General features: G+C 38.3%; 1 protein-coding gene across 8 annotated transcripts in view; it reads right to left on the reverse strand.

Moving 5' to 3' along the window:
- Positions 1-2,844: 2,844 nt before the first annotated feature.
- LOC108271088 (cAMP-specific 3',5'-cyclic phosphodiesterase 4D) overlaps positions 2,845-20,558 on the reverse strand; it is an 86,611-nt gene continuing 68,897 nt past the window's right edge. For all 8 annotated transcript variants that reach the window (XM_017478347.3, XM_017478343.3, XM_053683429.1 and 5 more), the window contains 11 exons: positions 20,386-20,435; positions 19,175-19,287; positions 13,483-13,576; positions 12,588-12,760; positions 10,990-11,088; positions 10,727-10,891; positions 10,537-10,636; positions 10,224-10,378; positions 8,898-9,020; positions 8,620-8,802; positions 2,845-7,600 (listed from right to left, as the gene is read on the reverse strand). In XM_017478347.3, coding sequence (XP_017333836.1) covers positions 7,250-7,600; positions 8,620-8,802; positions 8,898-9,020; positions 10,224-10,378; positions 10,537-10,636; positions 10,727-10,891; positions 10,990-11,088; positions 12,588-12,760; positions 13,483-13,576; positions 19,175-19,287; positions 20,386-20,435 — 1,606 coding nt within the window. In that variant the 3' untranslated portion in view covers positions 2,845-7,249. The remainder of the gene's footprint in view (positions 7,601-8,619; positions 8,803-8,897; positions 9,021-10,223; positions 10,379-10,536; positions 10,637-10,726; positions 10,892-10,989; positions 11,089-12,587; positions 12,761-13,482; positions 13,577-19,174; positions 19,288-20,385; positions 20,436-20,558) is intronic.

Here is a 20,558-nt window from a genome sequence, read left to right on the forward strand (position 1 = left end):
TTTAAGTCCAGTTTTATAATTTAGGACTGGTCAATCCATATTCAAAACATGTTTTGGCATATTTTCTGTTCGGTTTCTTCACTTCTGAGTCACTGTTTTCAGGGAACCTGAAGATGTCAATAGACGGGAAAAATTAGTCAATTTCTATTGCTGAACTCCTACACTAGTGCATAGTGTCAGTATAGAGATAAATAGACTAAAATAGCACACACACTTTTCATTGAAATGTGGCTTGGTTGACTGTAACTCTCAGTAACATTTCAAAATAGTAGCGCACAAAATCTGTCTTCATACACAGAGCGATATTCTTAATATTCATTTGTCAAATAAATGAATGAAACAAAAGAGGTGATTATGAGTTTCTCTCATGACCACATTTGTAAATCAGGTGACCACATAGGTTCACAGCCCCTAGTTTGGGAAGTCCTGATATAGGTGCTGATATATAGTACGTTATTATAAAATCATTTTTAAACATATCCGGGGTGGGTGGGTGGGTGGGTGGGGGGGGATACTGAACATGTCCACATTGTAAATATATTTCCTGTGAGGCTATTCACATGAAATTGTAGCTGTCATTACAAAGAAAGGCTTCTCCACTAAGTATTAAATAAATTTCAGTTAGTGTGTTCAACACTTTTTTCTTGTGTCATTCTGCTTTATTACACATAACTTCATTTATGGACTTTAATGTTTGGATTTCTTTATATGTACGGATTTCTTTAATTAATACCAAAGTATGTTGAAAATTTCATGTGAATAACCTCTATATATTGTTTTCAGTAATATATTTACTGAAAACAATGCTGGCGTGTTCAGTACTTATTTGCCCCACTGTACTATATCCATATTACCTAATTTTACCAGAGGCCAAAAAAAAAAAAAAAAAAAAGAATTCATGCCTGTTTTGGGGATGCCATGTTCAGCACTGAATTTATTTGTGATGTTACACTCCTCAGTAGTGGTTAATGGCTCATATGAAAGAAGACACTCAGGGCTTTTTTTTGAATTTGCAGTTTTTCATAAGTATATATATTATTTAACCTAACCTACCAAGTGTACATGTTGTAATTTTATTGGGCGGCTGTTTTATTATAGCTTTAGTTGTGCTGTCCGTTTGATTGTAGCAGTGTCATTGTGGAGAGGTGTTAATTGTTTGTCCAGCAGGGGGCTCACACCCCTCGCCTTTCCCATCGCCCTGCATTTAAACACGGAGACATGATACTCTACACACAGGAACCCAACAGTATCCTGACTAAACTTATAACAGATTTGCGATGATAAAATAATTTATTTGTTTATACTGATTGAAAATGTCAGATAAGTTGATTTCCATTTCGCCAGTGTATTGCGAGAAAGTGTTTAACACCCCCAGCGACAAGCAAAGGTACAGTTTAGCTCTATCTTTTTCTAAGAGTGTATGTAAGTAGCCCATCTATTATGGGCTAATAACTATGGAGGTCTCATCCGCCATCTACCCCATCAATCAGTGAAATGGTACCCTGCAGGACCACCACTTGACAGATATTATTTGGATGGTGCACCATCTTCAGTGACAATAAATTGGCACCAAGATGCAGGAGTGTTGCTTAAGTTTTTAAACACTGTCTACACTTAAATGCTACTTAAAAGTGCTTTAGGTAACATCCCAGAGTTGAAGCTGTTCTGTACTGTGGAACGGGCTAAAATTCCTCCAAGCTGATGTGCAGGACTGATCACACTTATTGCTGCACGAGGGGGTCACACCACATACTGAAAACAAAGGTTCACATACTTTTGTCAGTCACAGATATGTAATATTGGATCATGTTCCTCAATAAATAAATGACCAAGTATAATATTTCTGCCTCATCTTTTTAATTGGGTTCTCTTTATCTACTTTTAGGACTCGTGTGAAAATCTGATGATGTTTTAGATCATATTTATGCAGATATCTAGAAAATTCTAAAGGGTTCACAAACAAATTCTAAAGGGTTCAAGCACCACTGTATATTTAGAGATTATAGCTGACGATATTTCATTCACCATTTGTGATAATTGTACTCTAGAGCAGGGGTATTCAACTAAAATTTGTGAAGGTCCAGCTACATCAAATGTTTGGCTTACAAAGGTCCGGATATGAAACTTCCTGTTACTACATTTGACTGTGGACTCTGAGCTGACGAGGGTTGTATTTTTACTTCTCTGCACAACCATCTTTAAACACTGTTTTCGTCATCGACTATTCCTATTCTTCTAAGAAGCCATGTCATCATTTCACTAATCAGACCAGAGAGTGTAAATGAAAAAAAAAAAAAAAAAAAAGGCTATTAAAATCTGCGAAAACTCTTGACATACTGTAAATGCATGTGATTGGCCACATATGAGGGTCTGCTACAAAGCTGTGATGATTCATGTTTAAAACATTAGAAATTCTGAACTACGGCCATTTTCTTCCGTAGGTTATTCACTTGTGCTACAGCGTTTTTCAGAGGGCTCGATTTGATTCACTGAAACACGTCGCTGGGTCTGCATCTGGACACAGTCTATGAGTTGATGACCCCTGCCCTAGCCCTTCATCAATATCTGTTTTTGACTTCAGAACTGCTATTGGCTGGATATTTTGGCTGGTAGACCCCTCCCTCAGCAACGCCACTGAGGTGTTCAAAAACCCCACCAATGCTGCTGCACTTGATACACTTGAAGCATGGCACAACCATATCAGTGTCACCATGGTCCCATGGTGGTCCCGTTCTACTGACATGTTGATTGATTTAGATACTTTTTCCTTTAATAGGAATAATAACCCTGGTCCTGCTGTGAATCTGTCCCTCCTTTACTACTTACAAGACACACACACAAGTAGACAGCTTAAGTTAATTTATTGATGTTGGTTCTAGAGAACAACCTGAAGTTTTTGGCTTTGAATGTGGCACATGAAGGTACAGAAAAAGGTACAGGAGTGGCAAAACACGTTTTACATGAAGTAACACTCTTATTCTTCAGACCAAAGACACAATGCCATCAAACAAATTAACACAACAAATAAGTTTGGCAATTTCAGGATTTGCCAGTAAAGGGAATCAAGAGAAAATGTGGCAGATCAGTATCAGTAAAGATTTGACATGAAACAACATAAACAACAATGAAAATGGTATGCTCCTTTTTACTGTACATATAACTTCACCAAACTGGATCATTATGGCATTGGAGTGCTCTCCAATTGTGCATGTGTGTGTGAAATTTCTGCACATGTTAGTGCAGTTTAGTGGCATTAAATGGACTACACAAATCATCTGACCGAATTTTAGTGTTTCCTCTAGGACAGAAAAGTGGGATTTCTGTATTCACCTAATGTGATGAAATACAGGAGAGACCAAAAACACCAAAACACTAATTCTACTAATAATGTAATTACATATTTTAATAAGTCTGTTTTTTTTTTAAATTAATGTCTAGTCATCTATAGTTTATTCCAAAAATATATGGATTAAACCCTCATGGAAAACACTGTTAAAGTCACATGAATGAAGTTATGTCAGTGAACAGCAGGGAAAGGTTTTCAGTCAGCTGTCTTGGATCCTGGTTTATCTCTAGCCCTTTAAATGTCCTGGAATTATTTCTGGTTCAAATTCCTGGAGGGAAAAAAAAAAACCCCTCAGGACTCTCAGATCAATATCATAGGCTAATATCTCACATGTCTTAATCGAGGCAGCAAATCGTGGCAGTTTGCAAGCTGTCAGTAATAAGTTTGAGATAATGTTGTTAAAACTGGACTTTAGGTCAAATGAATACATACGACACAAATGTGAGTGGAAGTGGTGATTTAAGATCAGAAATGGGTACCCCTGGATATTCTACTCAGCTATACTTGTTCATTCTATACGGGGTCAGAATATACACTCTATGAGAAACTGAAACGTATATTTATGCACCCAGACTTGAGAGTTTATCTTTCATGTAGCCATTAACTTTATAACAGCAACATTAATACAACCCCAATTCTGAAAATGCTGGGACAGGGGCAATTTAGGACTAATAGCAATGTGACAGGTTGAAATAAGAAGGTGATGTGAAACAGGTGAGGCAATCGTTTAATCATAATATATAAGGAGCCTCCAAAAAAGGCTCCAACAAAACCCCAAAACCTTATTCTGGCACTTACACCTCTACTCTGCGCACTTTGCTTCTTCTAGAAATAGATCTTGTATGGTAGCACTACTTGTATTGTTCTCTGCTTGATATATCGCTTTGCTTGTATTTCCTCATTTGTAAGTCGCTTTGGATAAAAGTGTCTGCTAAATGAATAAATGGAAATGGAAATGGAAATGTAAGGCCTAGTCCTTCAAGAGCAAGGATGGGTCGAAGTCCGCCAATCTGCCAACAGATGCATCAGCTAATAATCCAACACTTTGAGAGCAACATTCCCCAAAGACAAATCTGTAGGATTTTGGGCATTTCACCTTCTATGGTGCACAATATAATTAAAAGATTCAAGGAATCTGGTCAAGTCTCTGTGCGTAAAGGGCAAGACCGAAAACCACTTCTGAATGCATGTGATCTCCGATCCCTCAGACATCAATGTCTTAAAAACCGTCATGAGTCTGTAACGGATATCCTGACATGGGCTCAGGAATACTTTGGTAAACCTTTGTCAGTCAACACCATTCGCCGCTGCATCCTCAGATGCAAGTTAAGGCTTTACTACACAAAGCAGAAGCCGTACATCAACACTGTCCAGAAGCACTACCGACTTTTCTGGGCTCGGTCTCATCTGAGATGAACAGTAGCACAGAGGAATTGTGTTTTGTGGTCTGACGAGTCAACATTTCAAATAGTTTTTGGACAAAACAGCCGTCGTGTTCTCCAGACCAAAGAGGTAAAGGACCATCCAAGCTGTTATCGGCGTCAGGTCCAAAAGCCAGTTTCTGTCATGGTATGTGGGTGTGTCAGTGTCCATGGCATGGGTAACTTGCACATCTGTGAGGGCATCATTAATGCAGAAAGATATGTACACATTTTGGAGCAACATGTGCTGCCACCCAGAGCAGGACAACGCCAAACCACATTCTGCCCCCATTACAAGCACATGGTTGTATAAGCAGAGAGTGCGGGTGTTAGCGTGGCCAGCCTGCAGTCCTGACCTGTCTCCGATTGAGAATGTGTGGCGCATTATGAAGTGCAAAACAGGTAACAAAGGCCCCGTACAGTTTCTCAGCTGAAGAAACGCATAATGGATGAATGGGGAAAAATTCCATTTGTTAAACTTAACCAATTGGTGTCTTCACTCAGCGCCCAAACGCTTAATAAGTGTTATTAAAAGAAAAGGTGATGTTACACAGCGGTAAACAGTCAACTGTCCCAACTTTTTTGGAGTGTTTTTGAAATGAGTGTATATATTTAAAAAAATAAATTAAATTCACAAAGTCAAACATCAAATAATGTGTTAATAATTTGTTTTCAATATAGTACAGGGTGAATTGATTTTCAGATTATTATTATTATTATTTATTTTATTTTTTTTTGCATTTTCCATACTGTCCCAACTGTTTCGGAAATGGGGTTGTAGAAAAATCCATCCTGAAACACATGAAATATATTTCGATGGAAACATTTGTGATGTGCTTAGCGATTCTGACACTAATTGGTTTGTTGATGCTGTATTTATGTTATTCCCATGAGAAGTTAGTGGACGCCTGCTGCTCAGGTATCACAGGAGAACACATCTAGCACAGATACAGTGGAGTTTAAGGATGAAAAAGAATTTTCAATGACATCAAATATAAGGGATAATGATCAGGTTTTACTGTTATCTCCTAAGAATAAAAAAAAACGTAAGAGCTTCTTTTTTCACTCACCATTTTTCAGTGACATTCACGTTCATATTAATGAGAAATCCAGCATTGAAGTAGTGCATTCAGAAAACGTTGTGGGACATGTAGGACACAGTGAACCAAGGTGAAAATAGACTAACCTGTCAACGAAAGACGTTTCAACTAAAAAAAAAAAAAAAAAGAACTAAAAGTTGACTTTGCATGTTAATTATAAGGATTAATATGCAAATCATGCAGGATTTATGGATTTATCATTGATGTAATACTAGTTGCATTAAAGAGTAAAATGAGGCCATAACTTCTACTTGCACAGGAAACATTTGGAAACATTGAAATATACATATAAAACTTTTCAGATATCCTGTATTGTAAAGCTACATTTACAATTTGGATTCCTCATTGCTATAACGTAAACTAGTTGAAGCCATATTGAAATGATTCAGATCGGAAAACCTTGCACCATGACTGGGATCTACATGCTTTGCATTCCGTTGATATTTTCACACAAAACAAATGTAAAATAAACCGATCCTCTGATTATTTTTATGCTGAGTTAGAGCAAAGCAGTACCTCTTTATCCAAGTGTGCAGAATGTTAACATCTCGACCGATTTAACACTGAATGGTCTGTTTCAAAACAGCAAGATCGGATTCATTATTAATGATACATAAAGATGTAAAGGTGAATATTGAGGTGTAAGTGTGAATATCTGTGTAAATGGGTTTTTAGTGGTCTATAATAAAGATGCACTGGGTAATATACAGGGGTACCATGCTACATTAAAGTGAAATCGTTATTTATATCCTGAGGTTATTAGTGTCATCATTATTTATCTTAGGCTAATATCTGGCACGACTGTCACTTTGTCACGATCAATTTGTCTGTTCAAAGTGACAAAAAAAATACTGAAAATACAAATGAATGCTAAATGAATTATTTAAAAGGTAAACTAAACTTCTACTTGTCTGAAACTAATGGTACGGGTGCAAAAAAAAAAAGAAAAGAAAAAAAAGTTCCTAGACCCTGTTAGCTTCCCATAAATATTACAACTTCCTCTATAGACAACATGTACATCATTTTGAAGGAAGACTCTCTTTCTCAGAAGATCTCCTTGCTTTGTTAATAGACCCTGAAGAAGCCGAGCCATCCTCAGATCTCTCTTCAGTCACTGAGTGATCATTACAGCCACCTGTGTGCTAGACACAAATGCATCTGAAGAAGCTAGGACTAAAAGGCTTATCTGGCAGGAAAAACAGGAAATGTGTGCCTAATAGGTGAAATGAGGAGTTATCTCATTAGGTGGTGTGGGGCACATCGCTCAATAGGAGTCTGCTACAGCCAAACTTAAGTTCATCACAGGTTTAGGAGCAAATTATCGCTGAGACATGTCATTAGGACAGCAGTGCCATGCACCTAGCTATGCACATTTTGTCTCTTTAGTCTCGCTCTCTCACAGCCTCCTTGTCCATTGTGTCAGGAGACAACGTCCTGCGGCACCGAGTCACGGAGCTCTCAGGGTCGGTGTGCTCCGCTTCCTGCGGACTCTCGGAGTCTGACTCCCCCTCCTCCTCCAACGTCAGCTCGAACTGGAACTTTTCGCTTGTGGAGGCTCCAATGGCACCATGCGAGTCCTGTTCCTCAGGCGGGGGTGAGGGACTGTGGCGGATCATGCTCTGGTACCACTCACGGTTGTCCTCCAGAGTGTCCAGGATGTCTTGTGCGTCCGGGTGGACGAGGTCAGCCCATGTCTCCCAGAGAGGGTGCACGATGTAGTCAATGAAGCCCACCTTCACATGGAGGCAAACAGTGATTAGACATTTAGCAAAGACACTTTAGATCACTCAGTCTAAAACATTTGTTTTGATATCAGTGCAATACCAAAAAATATTTTCTGACTTAGTTAATTATTAGTATTACTAACTACCACTACTACTACTACTACTAAGTATTATTATTATTATTATTATTATTATTAAAACTCACACATAGTGATCCTTAGCTGAATGTGTATATGGCAGTGTTAAAAGAAATGAGACATGTACTTAAGTCACCAGATCTTTTCATATTTACAAAAATCATTCAATATTTAAACATCATAATTCCAACATTGTCACAATCTGTAAGACCTAAATAAAGGTTTGATTGACAATGACTGTTCATATTCATTAGAGAGACTGAGCTGTATATTAGAAATCATTTCTAGTATTCCTCCCTTCTTTTTGTACAAAAAATGTTTTTTAAAGGGGTTACTCTGACCTGATTCTTCAGACCACTAGTACTTTTCATCATTAAACAAGGCCAAGAACCAGCTACTCACAAGATGAGGTTGTCTGACTGACAATGCAAACAGCTAAGTCCCTTTACTAGCCACAGTGCTGTTTCAAACAAAACTCTCTAATAGCTTTTAAAAACACGATGCCATGAACTTAGTTTTTCAATTTAGTTACTATTTCTTGCTTCCATGCATGGAAGTGTATATACACAGAAGGTCAGAGAGCCAATCACACTGCAGCTCTCAAAAGTCAATAGTATTGGACAGAAAAGTGTACAAAAAAGGCCAGACATGAATTGTGGCCACGGTGTCTGACGCCTAGACCAGTTTGACCTGAACGGATCAAAGGTGGATCAACCTGCCTATAGGTCACTCCTTATGAAAGATTTCTCTTGTCTGTTATAACAGTCACAGTATTTACGAAAGGACGAAAAAACATTGACAAAAATTGTCAAACGAAAACATTGTTTCGGAAAATAAAGCTGCAGTCCAGCCTACATATTAACCACTTGGCTGCTCATGTTGCTTTGGTACCTGAGACTTCTCCACTGAAGCAGTGTGTTTGTCACACATGGGGCTAATCTCCATGCCTTTGTCTCGCTCCCGGTCACCCTGGGTGAAATACTCCACCATGATGCGATCTGTCCACTGCCTGTAGATCTCCAGAGGCTTTGTAGGGTTGCTTAGGTCGGCACAGTGGACCATGTTTTGGAGAACCTAAAGCCAGAGGATGGTAGAAACATGAGCTTGCAATTCAAATCACTGGAAGGAATCTCTAGAACAATCTACAAAACCAGAACCGTAATTCAGACCTGTATTCTGTCCGAGTAGTTGTCCAGCAACAATACTCCGAGACTGGTCACTTTCTTTGTCTCAACCATGGTCTTCAGGTCTGCTAGGAAATTCATGTGTTTGGACATGTCTGTGGCTAATACCTGTTTTAAAGTAAGTCATAAAATAAGTACATAGCTTCAAATAAGTGGAAAGGTATGGTGGAGGGAAAAAAGTTCACACCCTCCATGGTTTATAGGTGGGAAAAAGAAACCGTTTATATTTACTTTACTTATATACAAGAAAATATCAAGAAGTTAATAATAAAATGTGGTTTGGTGTTTGTGCCATAAAACACCAATCCAAAACATATGGCAAAACCAACTGGAAAACACATGTATATCACATTCACTCAACTCAAGAGAGATATATGTTAGATAATATCTTAGCAAGTGAAAACATCTTGAATATTTGCAAATGTGTTTATTATTTTTCCATGTATGATTACTATAAAATGACTGGTTATGAAGATCATTGTACTCAGTCGAGTCTTACTACACTGGGAGATAATTTAATCTTCTTGTGAGAAATAAATAAACAATTTCATTTGATAATATTGATTCAAATGAGCAAAAGCTTGTATATGCCAGGTGTAAGTTAAATACGTTTTAGTAACCTTTTTTTACATTTTTTAAAATTACCTTTATTATTATATCTTAACATACACTATCCACTATAATCACTATCCTCTGACTAGTTTTTGTTATAATAATATATACGTGATAATGAAGAGACATCAATCTAATGAAAGGGTCAAATTTCTTTGTCGTAAGGGTGCACACATACTTGATTCTGCCATCAAGTGTAAATGCTGATGGACCAAATAGAAAGAAACTTATGGGCTGCGTTCGAAATCACATACTGTGACAGTACCGACTGCATTCGATTCAGTACCTACTGCTCGGCTGTCGATACGGTACATACTGATCTCGTATAAGTGTGTAGCGTGAATACAATATGGACGCATTACATCCACTATGTTGGCATTGTCATGTGACCTAGAACGTAAAAAGAGCAGACTATTTTTTGCTTTCTGGCATTTTTGATTCTGACAGCTCTTCTTCATTGCCTTATGGGATAGCGCAGCATCCATAGTGCAGGACTCGGCAGAAGTAGTTGGTCATCTGGGTATTTCTCGACGGATGTTTTTTGAATACTGAGAATTCGGACATACTTCTCCTTTGGTGTACTGCTGTTCGCCTACTGTAGTAGGGTAATCGGGATATTCGGATGCAGCTGTGCTCTTGATAACATTATGTACAGTAGATTAGACTCACTGAAGGTTCAATCTCAAATCAGAGTCTCACCATGTCGATAACCATCGTGCGAAGTGACTGCCGCTGCTTCTTGCTCAGGTTCCGGAAGATGTCACAGTTTTCCTCCTGTAGTAGTTTAAATCCCACGGCCAGGTGGTGGTTCTCCAGTACAGATGCATCGTTGTACATCAGAGCCAGCTCAGAGTCTGAAAAGGAAAACAAAGAGTAAGCTGACTGAACGGCAAATGAAGGTGGTACACACTGAATTATCTATAATTCAGCTACTTGGATTATTTTCTAATTGATCCTTGCTAGATAATTGATTATAGATAATGGATTTAGAAATAATTGTGCGTAAACGTACTGGTGTTGATGAGGAACTGGTTTGACACTCCAGGATGATCAACATCATGTATGGCACTAGCGAACAAAGCAGCCATGATTTCGAGGTCAGTGAAGACGTCCTGGAATAAAGAACAGGTCATTGCTTATTATTATTCGTGACTAAAATCTCAGCTCCGTTAGTTTGCTTAAGAATATAAGCAGAAAGGAACCTCTAAAGCAGGTGTGGAGAGGAGAACGTGTGTGGATTGCACTACGTCAGCAGCATGGATGTTATTGTGATAGGCGACATCAGTGTGGTAGTGGCCCTCTAGGGTCATCATGAAGGTGATGAACGTGTCTGCTGGGATCTTAAAGCACTTCAGTAGGTCTCGTTCCTAGAAAAAAAAGATGACATACAGTGATATACAGTACGTCACTATGTATACAGTATATACAGAGACAAGGAACTCAGGGTAGGTTCAAGTTTTTATACCTGAAAAATCGTGTACATTATCACCGTCAGTGGCCGATTCCCTGAATGCTCTGCTATCTTAAAGATATCAAGGCCCCAGCGATTGATGTCCTCGATTTCCTAGAATGATAAAGCTTGTGTTCATATGAAATCTCTCAATATGCATGCACCTTGTGCTAGCTTCTCATGGCTCTTTCAGCAAAGGTAAAATTATTACGATCAGTTTGATCAAGAAGTCCATTTGATGAAACTGTAACACATCAGAAGAATGACACAATCCTGTCATGAACGTTTCATTGCAGAGTTGTGAGTTGTGACGTGCCATGACGTTTATGTCCAATGATAAAGCAGTGTCATGTTGATATTAGTGCCGATATTCATGATAGCCGTCACAATGATTGATTATGACAGCTCATGTTACGTGTATATATTCATGTAAATGGCGTACTATACTTAGCATATATTTGATGACAAAAATTATTACTAGGGATGCATCGATACCAGACTGAGTACGGATATGAGTACATGTTTTTTGGTACTCGTTGATTTCGTTGAAACAGATACCGAAATGAGTAACCAACATAACATTATCTTGGTGATTTTAAATGAGGTGCATTAGTTGGCTATATTAGTTACTGTGTACGGTTGGAGTAGGGTTCTAAGTAGGGTATCAACAGCAGAGCAGCTTCACTTCTACGTCTTCGTATGGCTATACATTTTATTTGATAAATAATGAATTATTGTGTCTGAATCCCTCATTGTCAAGGACTGATAATGAGGTGTTATTTTCACTTATCTAGCAGTGTCTGTAGACATTTTATTTCCTAGCGTGAGTGTTGCTTACGGCTGTGTTTGTGCTAGCAGTAAACTGGCTACTTGTATTGTATTAGGGTGTTGTATACTCTTGATATTTTAGCAGAGTGCAAGTTGCATCATGTGGTATCAGATGTTGGTATCGAATCATTTTTACGAGTGCCAGACTGAACAAAATGAGCATGGTGTCGTACCAATACCCAGTGCTAGAATCGGCATGAATAAATCCCTAGTTATTATATCTACCCAATGATAATTGCTGTATCACTTGATACACATGTTAAAGATAGTACACTAGTCATCATGTATGTTATGGCAAATGTTATGACAAATGTAATATATTTATGATGCTGTTATAGACTCAGGCAATAACGTGTCATTGGCAAGTCATAGCATTTATAATAATATAGCTTTTTAATAGTAAAATTTCTCACCTAGCCTTTTTTTTGTGCATATGACACAGTAGAATATTACACCATCAAATAACAATGCCAGTTACAGATAACCATAACTGGAAACAAACTGTCAAGAAAGCCTATCGTGGCATTTTACATCTGACCATATTACAGCTATTTATATATATATACACACACACACACACACACACATATATATATATATATATATATATATATATATATATATATATATATATATATATATATATATATATATATGTATGTATGTATGTATATATAAACAGTTTAGTACTACTTTCTTTGAACAAAACAAATTGCTTTATCTTTAAAAGAGTCTCCCAGATGAGACTGTTTGGCCATAAACTTTGTGCGTGTGAATAGACTGACCTTGGCCAGCAGGCTCTCGTGCTCGGTGTTGACCCCGAAGCGAGGTATGCGGCTGGGAGCCAAGCTCGGGCCGTGCGTCAACTTCTTCACGCCACTGATCTGAGACATGGGACGCCGCTTCTTCTCCTTTTCCTTCGGCGGCGGAGACAGGATCTCCACATCGTGCGATTTCTCTACACACATTATAACGTTTATACTGGCACACGTACTTAATCAACATCTACAGTATATTTCCTTATAGTCATTCAGCAGTAACTAAAACGTATTCACTTTTGAACATCTTTCACCACACTTATTTCACTCTTCCTGTAACACAGTCCCATAGATTCCTCATAAAAGCAGGTAATATTAATATCAGTAAAGTACCTTCAAAATATTAGTGTTTATCATTTACAGATGCTTCCTTTTCACTGTGGGTCGTGTTCGTCACGATATTATTTAAACCCACACTGACGCACAATACACCCCGACAGGCAATACTGCAATCCCCATAGCAACACCAGGCAACGTGTTTAGGATTGTTTCCAGCCTTTCCTTTGTTTTCCCATCTACATGATTTCCATACTACAGTACTTATTGTTACACGTATAGCAAGAACCGATCTAAACAGCCAGTTTTATTATTCCGAAGGCAATTCATGCAATAGATGCATTCAAAAACATTCACGCATAACACCGAAGACAATTACAATAAAAGTATATTTACATTCAAGAGAATTGCGTCTTACCAACAGCCAATATTTAAGTTGAATCTTCCTTTTATATTCCTACTATAATCAATAAGAAACGACTGGGTGGTTTTCAAAATGTGTAAGATGATTATTTGAAACCCAGGTTTTCAAACAAATGACTGCAATGTATGATGATCAGTGTATCAGTGACACGCTCAGACTTACCTAAAAATGTGCTTGCTATGAACTCTGACACTTGATTTCCTGAGCGACTCGTCTCTGACAGCTGGGTAAGTTCACGGTTCAGCATTCTTTTAAACTGCACACAGGACACACAATCGATTATTTACCCAGTTACAATTACTGTAATTAAGATAGCTCCCCAGCAAAGAAGTACCTAGAGGCAATAATACTACTTAATAGGAAATAGGAAGAAATACATGTATGGTCCTCATATTCCACCAAAATACAAACGAAGGCAGTGAGGCATATGATAGGGTGTGAAGTTACAGGAAAATAATAAACATCAGGGTGCTGCATTACAGCCCATATGCAGTTGATTATTTTCCTATAATCTCATGCCTCTGAGAGCTTTATTCTATTTATATCAGCTAACTTGCCATTACCCCCCCCCTTTTAAAAAAACAACAACATATAATAATTTTTATCCATTTATTTTTTACATATAATGTTAATGAGACACCGCTTAGCTGGAAGACTGCATTTTTTATGTATAAAATTATTCATTAGCATGAGCTGTAAGCATAGTAGATGAATACTCAGGCATGTCATCCTTTAAACCATTGGCAAGTTTTCTTTACAAAAGAGCATGTGAAATGAACCAAATTATTTGCATCAGTATTCATTTGATGACTCAAAACACAAATTAAAAGCATGATAAAATAACCTACATTCCATGCACACGTTACAATTTCATGACATTGATTATTATCTCATGGCTTCAATAAGTTGTGTCCACAAATAACTTTTCTCTCGATATAACAAAAACAAAACAAAATATAAAATAATAGGATGCACTGGATCAAGTGCTATTTTATAAGCTGTATGAATGATAAACTTTGAAACCAAATTTGCAGTGATTATACTGTATGTGGTGATCACAACCAATCCTATTCATACAACAGTACAGTGCCCTCTACTAATATGGGCAAATATTAGCAAAGAAGGCTGTGAAAGATTGTCTGTATTGTTTAAACTATTGATTTTTTGTTCAAAGAATTCACAAAAGTACTCTGCTCTCATGGATATCAAACATATATTTTGTTAAATATATGTGTTCCACTACTATTGGTACCCTTTCAGTCAATACTTTGTGTTATCTCCCTTTGCCGAGATAACAGCTCTGAGTCTTCTCCTATAATGCCTGATGAGGTTGGAGAATACATGGTAAGGGATCTGAGACCGTTCCTCCATACAGAATCTCTCCAGATCCTTTAAATTTTGAGGTCCATGCTGGTGGACTTTCCTCTTCAGTTCACTCCACAGGTTTTCTATGGATAAGTCAGGGGACTGGGACAGCCATGGCAGGACCTTGATTTTGTGGGCAGTAAACCATTTTTGTGTTGATTTTGATATATGCTGGAAGATCCAACCATGGCTCATTTTAAGCTTTCTAGACTTCAGCCCCAAAACATTAAAGAGCCAATACCATATTGAACTGTGGGAATTAGGCACTTTTCCATATGGCTACCTCTCTGTGTGCACAAAAACCACCTCTAGTGTTTATTGCCAAAAAGCTCTATTTTGGTTTCATCTGACCATAGAACCCGATCCCATTTGAAGTTCCAGTAGTGTCTGGCAAACTGAAGAAGCTTGAGTTTGTTTTTGGATGCGAGTAAAGGCTTTTTTTTCTTGAAACCCTTCCAAACAACTTGTAGTGATGTCGGTGACTTCAGATTGTAGTTTTGGAGATTTTCTGACCACAAGACGCAGCTAACTTCTGCAATTCTCCAGCTGTGATCCTTGGAGATTTTTTGGCCACTTGAACCATCCTCTTCACAGTGCGTTGAGATGATATAGACACACGTCTTCTTCCAGGTTGATTCATAACATTTGCAGTTGACGGGAACTTCTTAATTATTGCCCTGATGGTGGAAATGAGCATTTTCAATGCTTGTGTTATTTTCTTATAGACACTTCCCATTTTCTGAAGCTCAACAACCTTTTGCCACACATCACAGCTATGGAAATTTGGCCTATGTGTTACCTCATATTTATACCACTGTGAAACAGGAAGTCATGGTTGAACAATTTTCTGTTCCTAGTCACCCAGGTGTACTAAAAAAATGCAAAAGATCAATACTTCAAATATATTTTTCTCATATGAATTCACAGGGGTGCCAATAATTGTTGCACACTTATATTTAACAAAGAGTTTTTTTTTTTTTTTGATAAACCTGTGTTGTGTTTGCAATTGTTTGATATCCATTGGAGCAGAGTATTTCTGTGAAGTTTTTGAACAAAAGACTGGCTTTTGCTTTTGTTACTGCCGCTCAGGGCTGGAGTGTGACATAGAGGATGTAGGTAGCCATCTAGCAACATCTAGAGCCAAAAGATCCCAAGAAAATAGACATGAACTAGTCATTCCTTTACTCTTCAACATTCTACTGATGTTCTGATCACAGAGCCACTTATGCCAGGTTCAGTCCTCCTAGAACTACCTGGGCTTGAATGTAGACTAAATGGCTCAAGCGTTAATAAATAATAATAATAAAAAGACTCACAATTTTAGCAGTACAGAATGAGGAATCTGTGACATGCATTCTTAATATATGTGAACATTTACAACCCTCAGGTCTGAACTTGGCAGCAGTTTAACTATGTAGTGGTTACGATATGATATGATAAGACTTACTCAGTGGTGCTGTAGGAAAAAAAAAAAAAGGCATAACACACACAACACACATATGAGTGTTTTGTGGTTGCCATGGCAACTCGGGTACACAATAGCAGCAGCTCTATGTGGAGACAGGACCCTTCATTCAGACAGTACGGGCGTCTGAGAGGACAGCACCTGCTCAATGAAATCAACGAGCCTTCTGCATCTCTGCAGACGCGGTTATGTAATCAGGCAAGTGTGCTATGAAAGAAAAGTCAAGTGAGGCCACAACACACACACACACACACACACACACACACACACACACACACACACAAGCATGAATTTCTATATCCAAATCTGTGCCCACTGTATCCTTGGATTCCTGTTCTAAGATGAGGAGAACCCGATGTGGTCTTCTGATGTTGTAGCCCATCCACTTTAAGATTTGGTGTGTTTTGCATTCTGAGATGCTTTTCTTCTCACCATGGTTGTAAAAAGTTACTGCAGCCTTCCCACCAGCCCAAAGCAGTCTGGCCCTTTTCCTCTAAAGTCTCTCATCGACAAGGCATTTCAGCCTGCAGAACTGTCGCTCACTGGATGTTTTTTGTTTTTCACAAAATTCTGTAAAAAGACCATTGTGTCAAAACCCCAGGAGATGAGTCGTTTCTGAACTACTCAAAACAAGCCCTTCTGGCACCAACAAGGTCATGGTCCTGCCACTGTGCCACATGCCAAAACGCCTGAGAAAAATGACTTCCCCCATTCTGATGTTTGATGTGAACATTAAGTGAAGCTCTTGACCTGCATCTTCATGATTTTATGCACTGCTGCCACAGAATTGGCTGATTGGATAAATGCATGACATATGCCCCTGACATATGGTTACAGATGGTTTTGAGATCCCAACTCAGAATGAAAATCTTCTTAGCACTGTGGTGCACGTTTTATATTTCTAACCTCGCAGTTCACGTTGGAAAAGGTTGCACCACCGAGTTGAGCATTAGTGCACTTACCAGAGTGAAAGTCGCAGCTCTGGCACGAGAACATGTATAAAGCCATACTGAGATAGTACTACTGAACAAATCTTGTGGAAAGAAAAAAAAGTGTTATTTCATTATCCGACACAGTCCTCTATAGAACAGTGCATGCAGTCTCATATCTTTCGCAGCTTAGAATTCCACTGTAGTCTGCCAGCACATGTAATCCAAGCAGAATAAGTCCGGCTGCTCCACACAGCAAAAAACAGAACAGGATGATACAGATTCCACTTATATGCGTAGAGGCAACACATGTCAATGCTGGTCACTGTATTCTCTCAGTGTGTGTGTACATACAGAAAGATGAGAGAGTATGATGCTTCCACAAGCTACACCCCCCTCCCCAGTTTCCAGCATGCGTTAAGAACTTCCAATCAGCTACTCCTGACAACAGAGGTTGAGCCAATCTGATTGGCTGGTGAGCACGGAGGGAGGTGTGTGCATGCACATGGGGCTAGAGGAGTGTGTGCTTTGCATACGTAATGTGCATGAAATGGGCAGAAGGATAAATATAAGGGTAACTCTATTCCTGACGGTGTATAAGAGAAAAAGAAGGAATCTGGAGAAGCAGAAAGGATGAGAATGGAAGTTTTGGAAGATAAAGTATGTTTAGCAAGAGTAAAAACTCCTGAACTGCTTCAGCAAGCTACATGTGAAATTCTAAAGGGGTTTTTTGTGTGTGTTTTTGACAGGAAATAATGTATTTAATATATTTAGGCAGAGAAATATTTCAGGATGAACACACAAAAGGAAAAATATATAGAATTTGTATAGAGCTCAACTGTGGATGAGAATTTAACACATATCCATGGATCTCAGGAGAAGTCTATTTATTATTCTATATAGTTAATAAATCGAAATAATTATTTTGACACAAGTACATAATATTCATTTCCACACTTTTTTTTTATTTGCAGAAATATGTGCACTGTTGTTCTGTATGCAGGAATAGGAGATCACGATATTGGCTGTCTATTTATAGCATCAAGCTATTTATAGCATTTTCAGTACTACACACAGCAGCGTCATAGACTCGTGGTCTCCCATGACATTAACTCCACATTTCCAGGCACACAACTTGGTCGTCTGTGTGTGAGTGTCACGTGATGGAGACTGAGACGGAAGCAAGTGCAGATTAATTACTTTAATGCAATAAGTTCAAAGGATCAGACAGAGATCAAGGTACATAGGCAGGCCAGGTTCAATCAATCAGGCAAACAGTCCAAACTAGGCAAGACAAAGAGACAAAGTCGTAAACGTAAGCAAAAGTCAAGATTCCAGAATAAACAGACACGATATAAGGCTTGGTAACGACAGAGACAAGGCAACTGAGCATATACTTCACAAAGCGTGAATGCATAGGAAGGTCCTTTTTAAACTGTGGTTGTGATTGTGCTGTGAATTGGATGCAGGTGTGCGTGATTAGAATGAAGGTGAGTGTTCTGGGAATTGTGGTCCATGGCGGCCATATTTGTAGGCCACAGTGCAGGATGGGAAATGTAGTCAGTGGTTTGCTGTGATATGACAGTGATTGAGTGAGTGAGTGAGTGAGTGTGAGTGAATTTGCATGCATGTCGAATATGGCACAAGTACGTGTAGGCTTCAGCCAATGCAACTGTCATTTTTCAAAGACAAACAAACCAAACACCAGGTCTGTGTGTCTACACTCAACATTCAAAAAATACACCTCCAACTCCAGTTTCCAGTGTTTTTATCTTTATTTTCCCCCATGTTCTCCTCAATTAGGTCATTTTCCAATTCCCACCCACCAGCCAACACTTCCCTGTCACACAACAGCTACCAGCCGAGGAGGGTGAAGACTAGCATGTGCTTCCTTCTAGACACATCTACAGATCGCATCTTTTTGATCTGCTGTTCCTTCAGCATCACAGGGCAGCGTAACACACTAGGAGAAAAGTGCTAACTGCCCTCTTCCACATACATTAATTCACAAATGTCAACAATTGGCTAGTATGACAATGGTTAAAAAAAACCCCAAAACAGAATATATTGTTGAACATTGACCGACAAATGATACCTTATTGGAGGCCATCTCGCTGACTGAGTGACGTGTCTGCAGGGTCTCCAATTGGTCCAGACACCAATCAAGTTCTTCCAGTGTCTCAATGGCCAACTTCTGGTATGCCTCATCTGCAATGGAATAGTTATTGAGCTAGGAACATAAGGATTTAAAAAAAAAAAAAAAAACACTATTCCTAAGTATGGACTTCAACCAATGAAAAGTCCCATGGGTTTTCCAATGGAAACGGGAATACATGCATCACCACTGTTATGCAATGTGAAATCATAGGGCATATATGGGGCAATATAAAATATTAGATCATGGTACTCTAACTTATCCTGTCATGCAAGACACCTTAATCCTCAGAACGTATTTGGAACTCACATGAGGGGAAACAAAGCCCATTTTATGGCATAAGTTGTCCTTGAAATGTCCACAATCATCACTGAATTTATCAAAATATGTATAAAATATACCATAAAACATACCATAACTAAAGCCTGAACTTATATTATAAAGTCCATACGAAATTCACATTGCATGTGTCTGTATAAAACTCCATCAGGAACCTTATAGAAATCAAATCAGACTATATTCCAATGGGTAATCCATAAACAAATCCATAAATTTGTCTGATTTTGAGTTGACAATAATGCACTAGAAATTCCTATTAGAGTTCACAATGGGATTCCAACCGAATACCAATTAAACATGTTCATGGGAATCATATTGAGCTCTGTGGTTATAACTCAGTAAGCTATTTCTATTCATTTGTGGTTTGAGCGTTAATACAAAAATCAAGATGTTTCTGTAAGAGCATAATTCATTTATTTATTTATTTTGTATTTGAAGTGGTGTATTTGAGAATCATACACTGCTGTCAGTTTGTATGACCATCCTCAAGCTACAGGTGCCATCCAAATTTATTGCTTCTAAATTGTTCCAAAGGGTGTCATTTATTATTATTTTTTGGGATAATGAATCCTATCGCTGTTGTTCTGCCCCTAACCTAGAATTTGATCCTTCTTTATGTTTGTGATTCGGTTCACATACAGAAAAGAGGCATGAAGAGAAACTACTGATCAACATGATGGTGCTCACTCTTCTCTCTGGATTGATTTACTGCTGTCCATTACAGTGCAATATTTTTACTCAAACTTAGTAGGCTTGTTTACAATATAAGCTCCGTCTCAATCTATCTACATACTAAATACGTTGCCACTGACCTGGCACACCCTGCTTGCACACAGTGGGAGGATTACTGCCTGATGGCCGTCTAAAAAGAAAGAAAGAAAGAAAGAAAGAAAGAAAGAAAGATAGAAAGAAAAAGGCAGTAAGTGCAATGTATGAAAATCCTTTTATTTTGTAAGTGGCTGAAAGGGGATAAAACCATCAAATA

This window comes from Ictalurus punctatus, chromosome 10, assembly GCF_001660625.3.
Source record: "Ictalurus punctatus breed USDA103 chromosome 10, Coco_2.0, whole genome shotgun sequence".
Classification (NCBI taxonomy): Eukaryota; Metazoa; Chordata; class Actinopteri; order Siluriformes; family Ictaluridae; genus Ictalurus; species Ictalurus punctatus.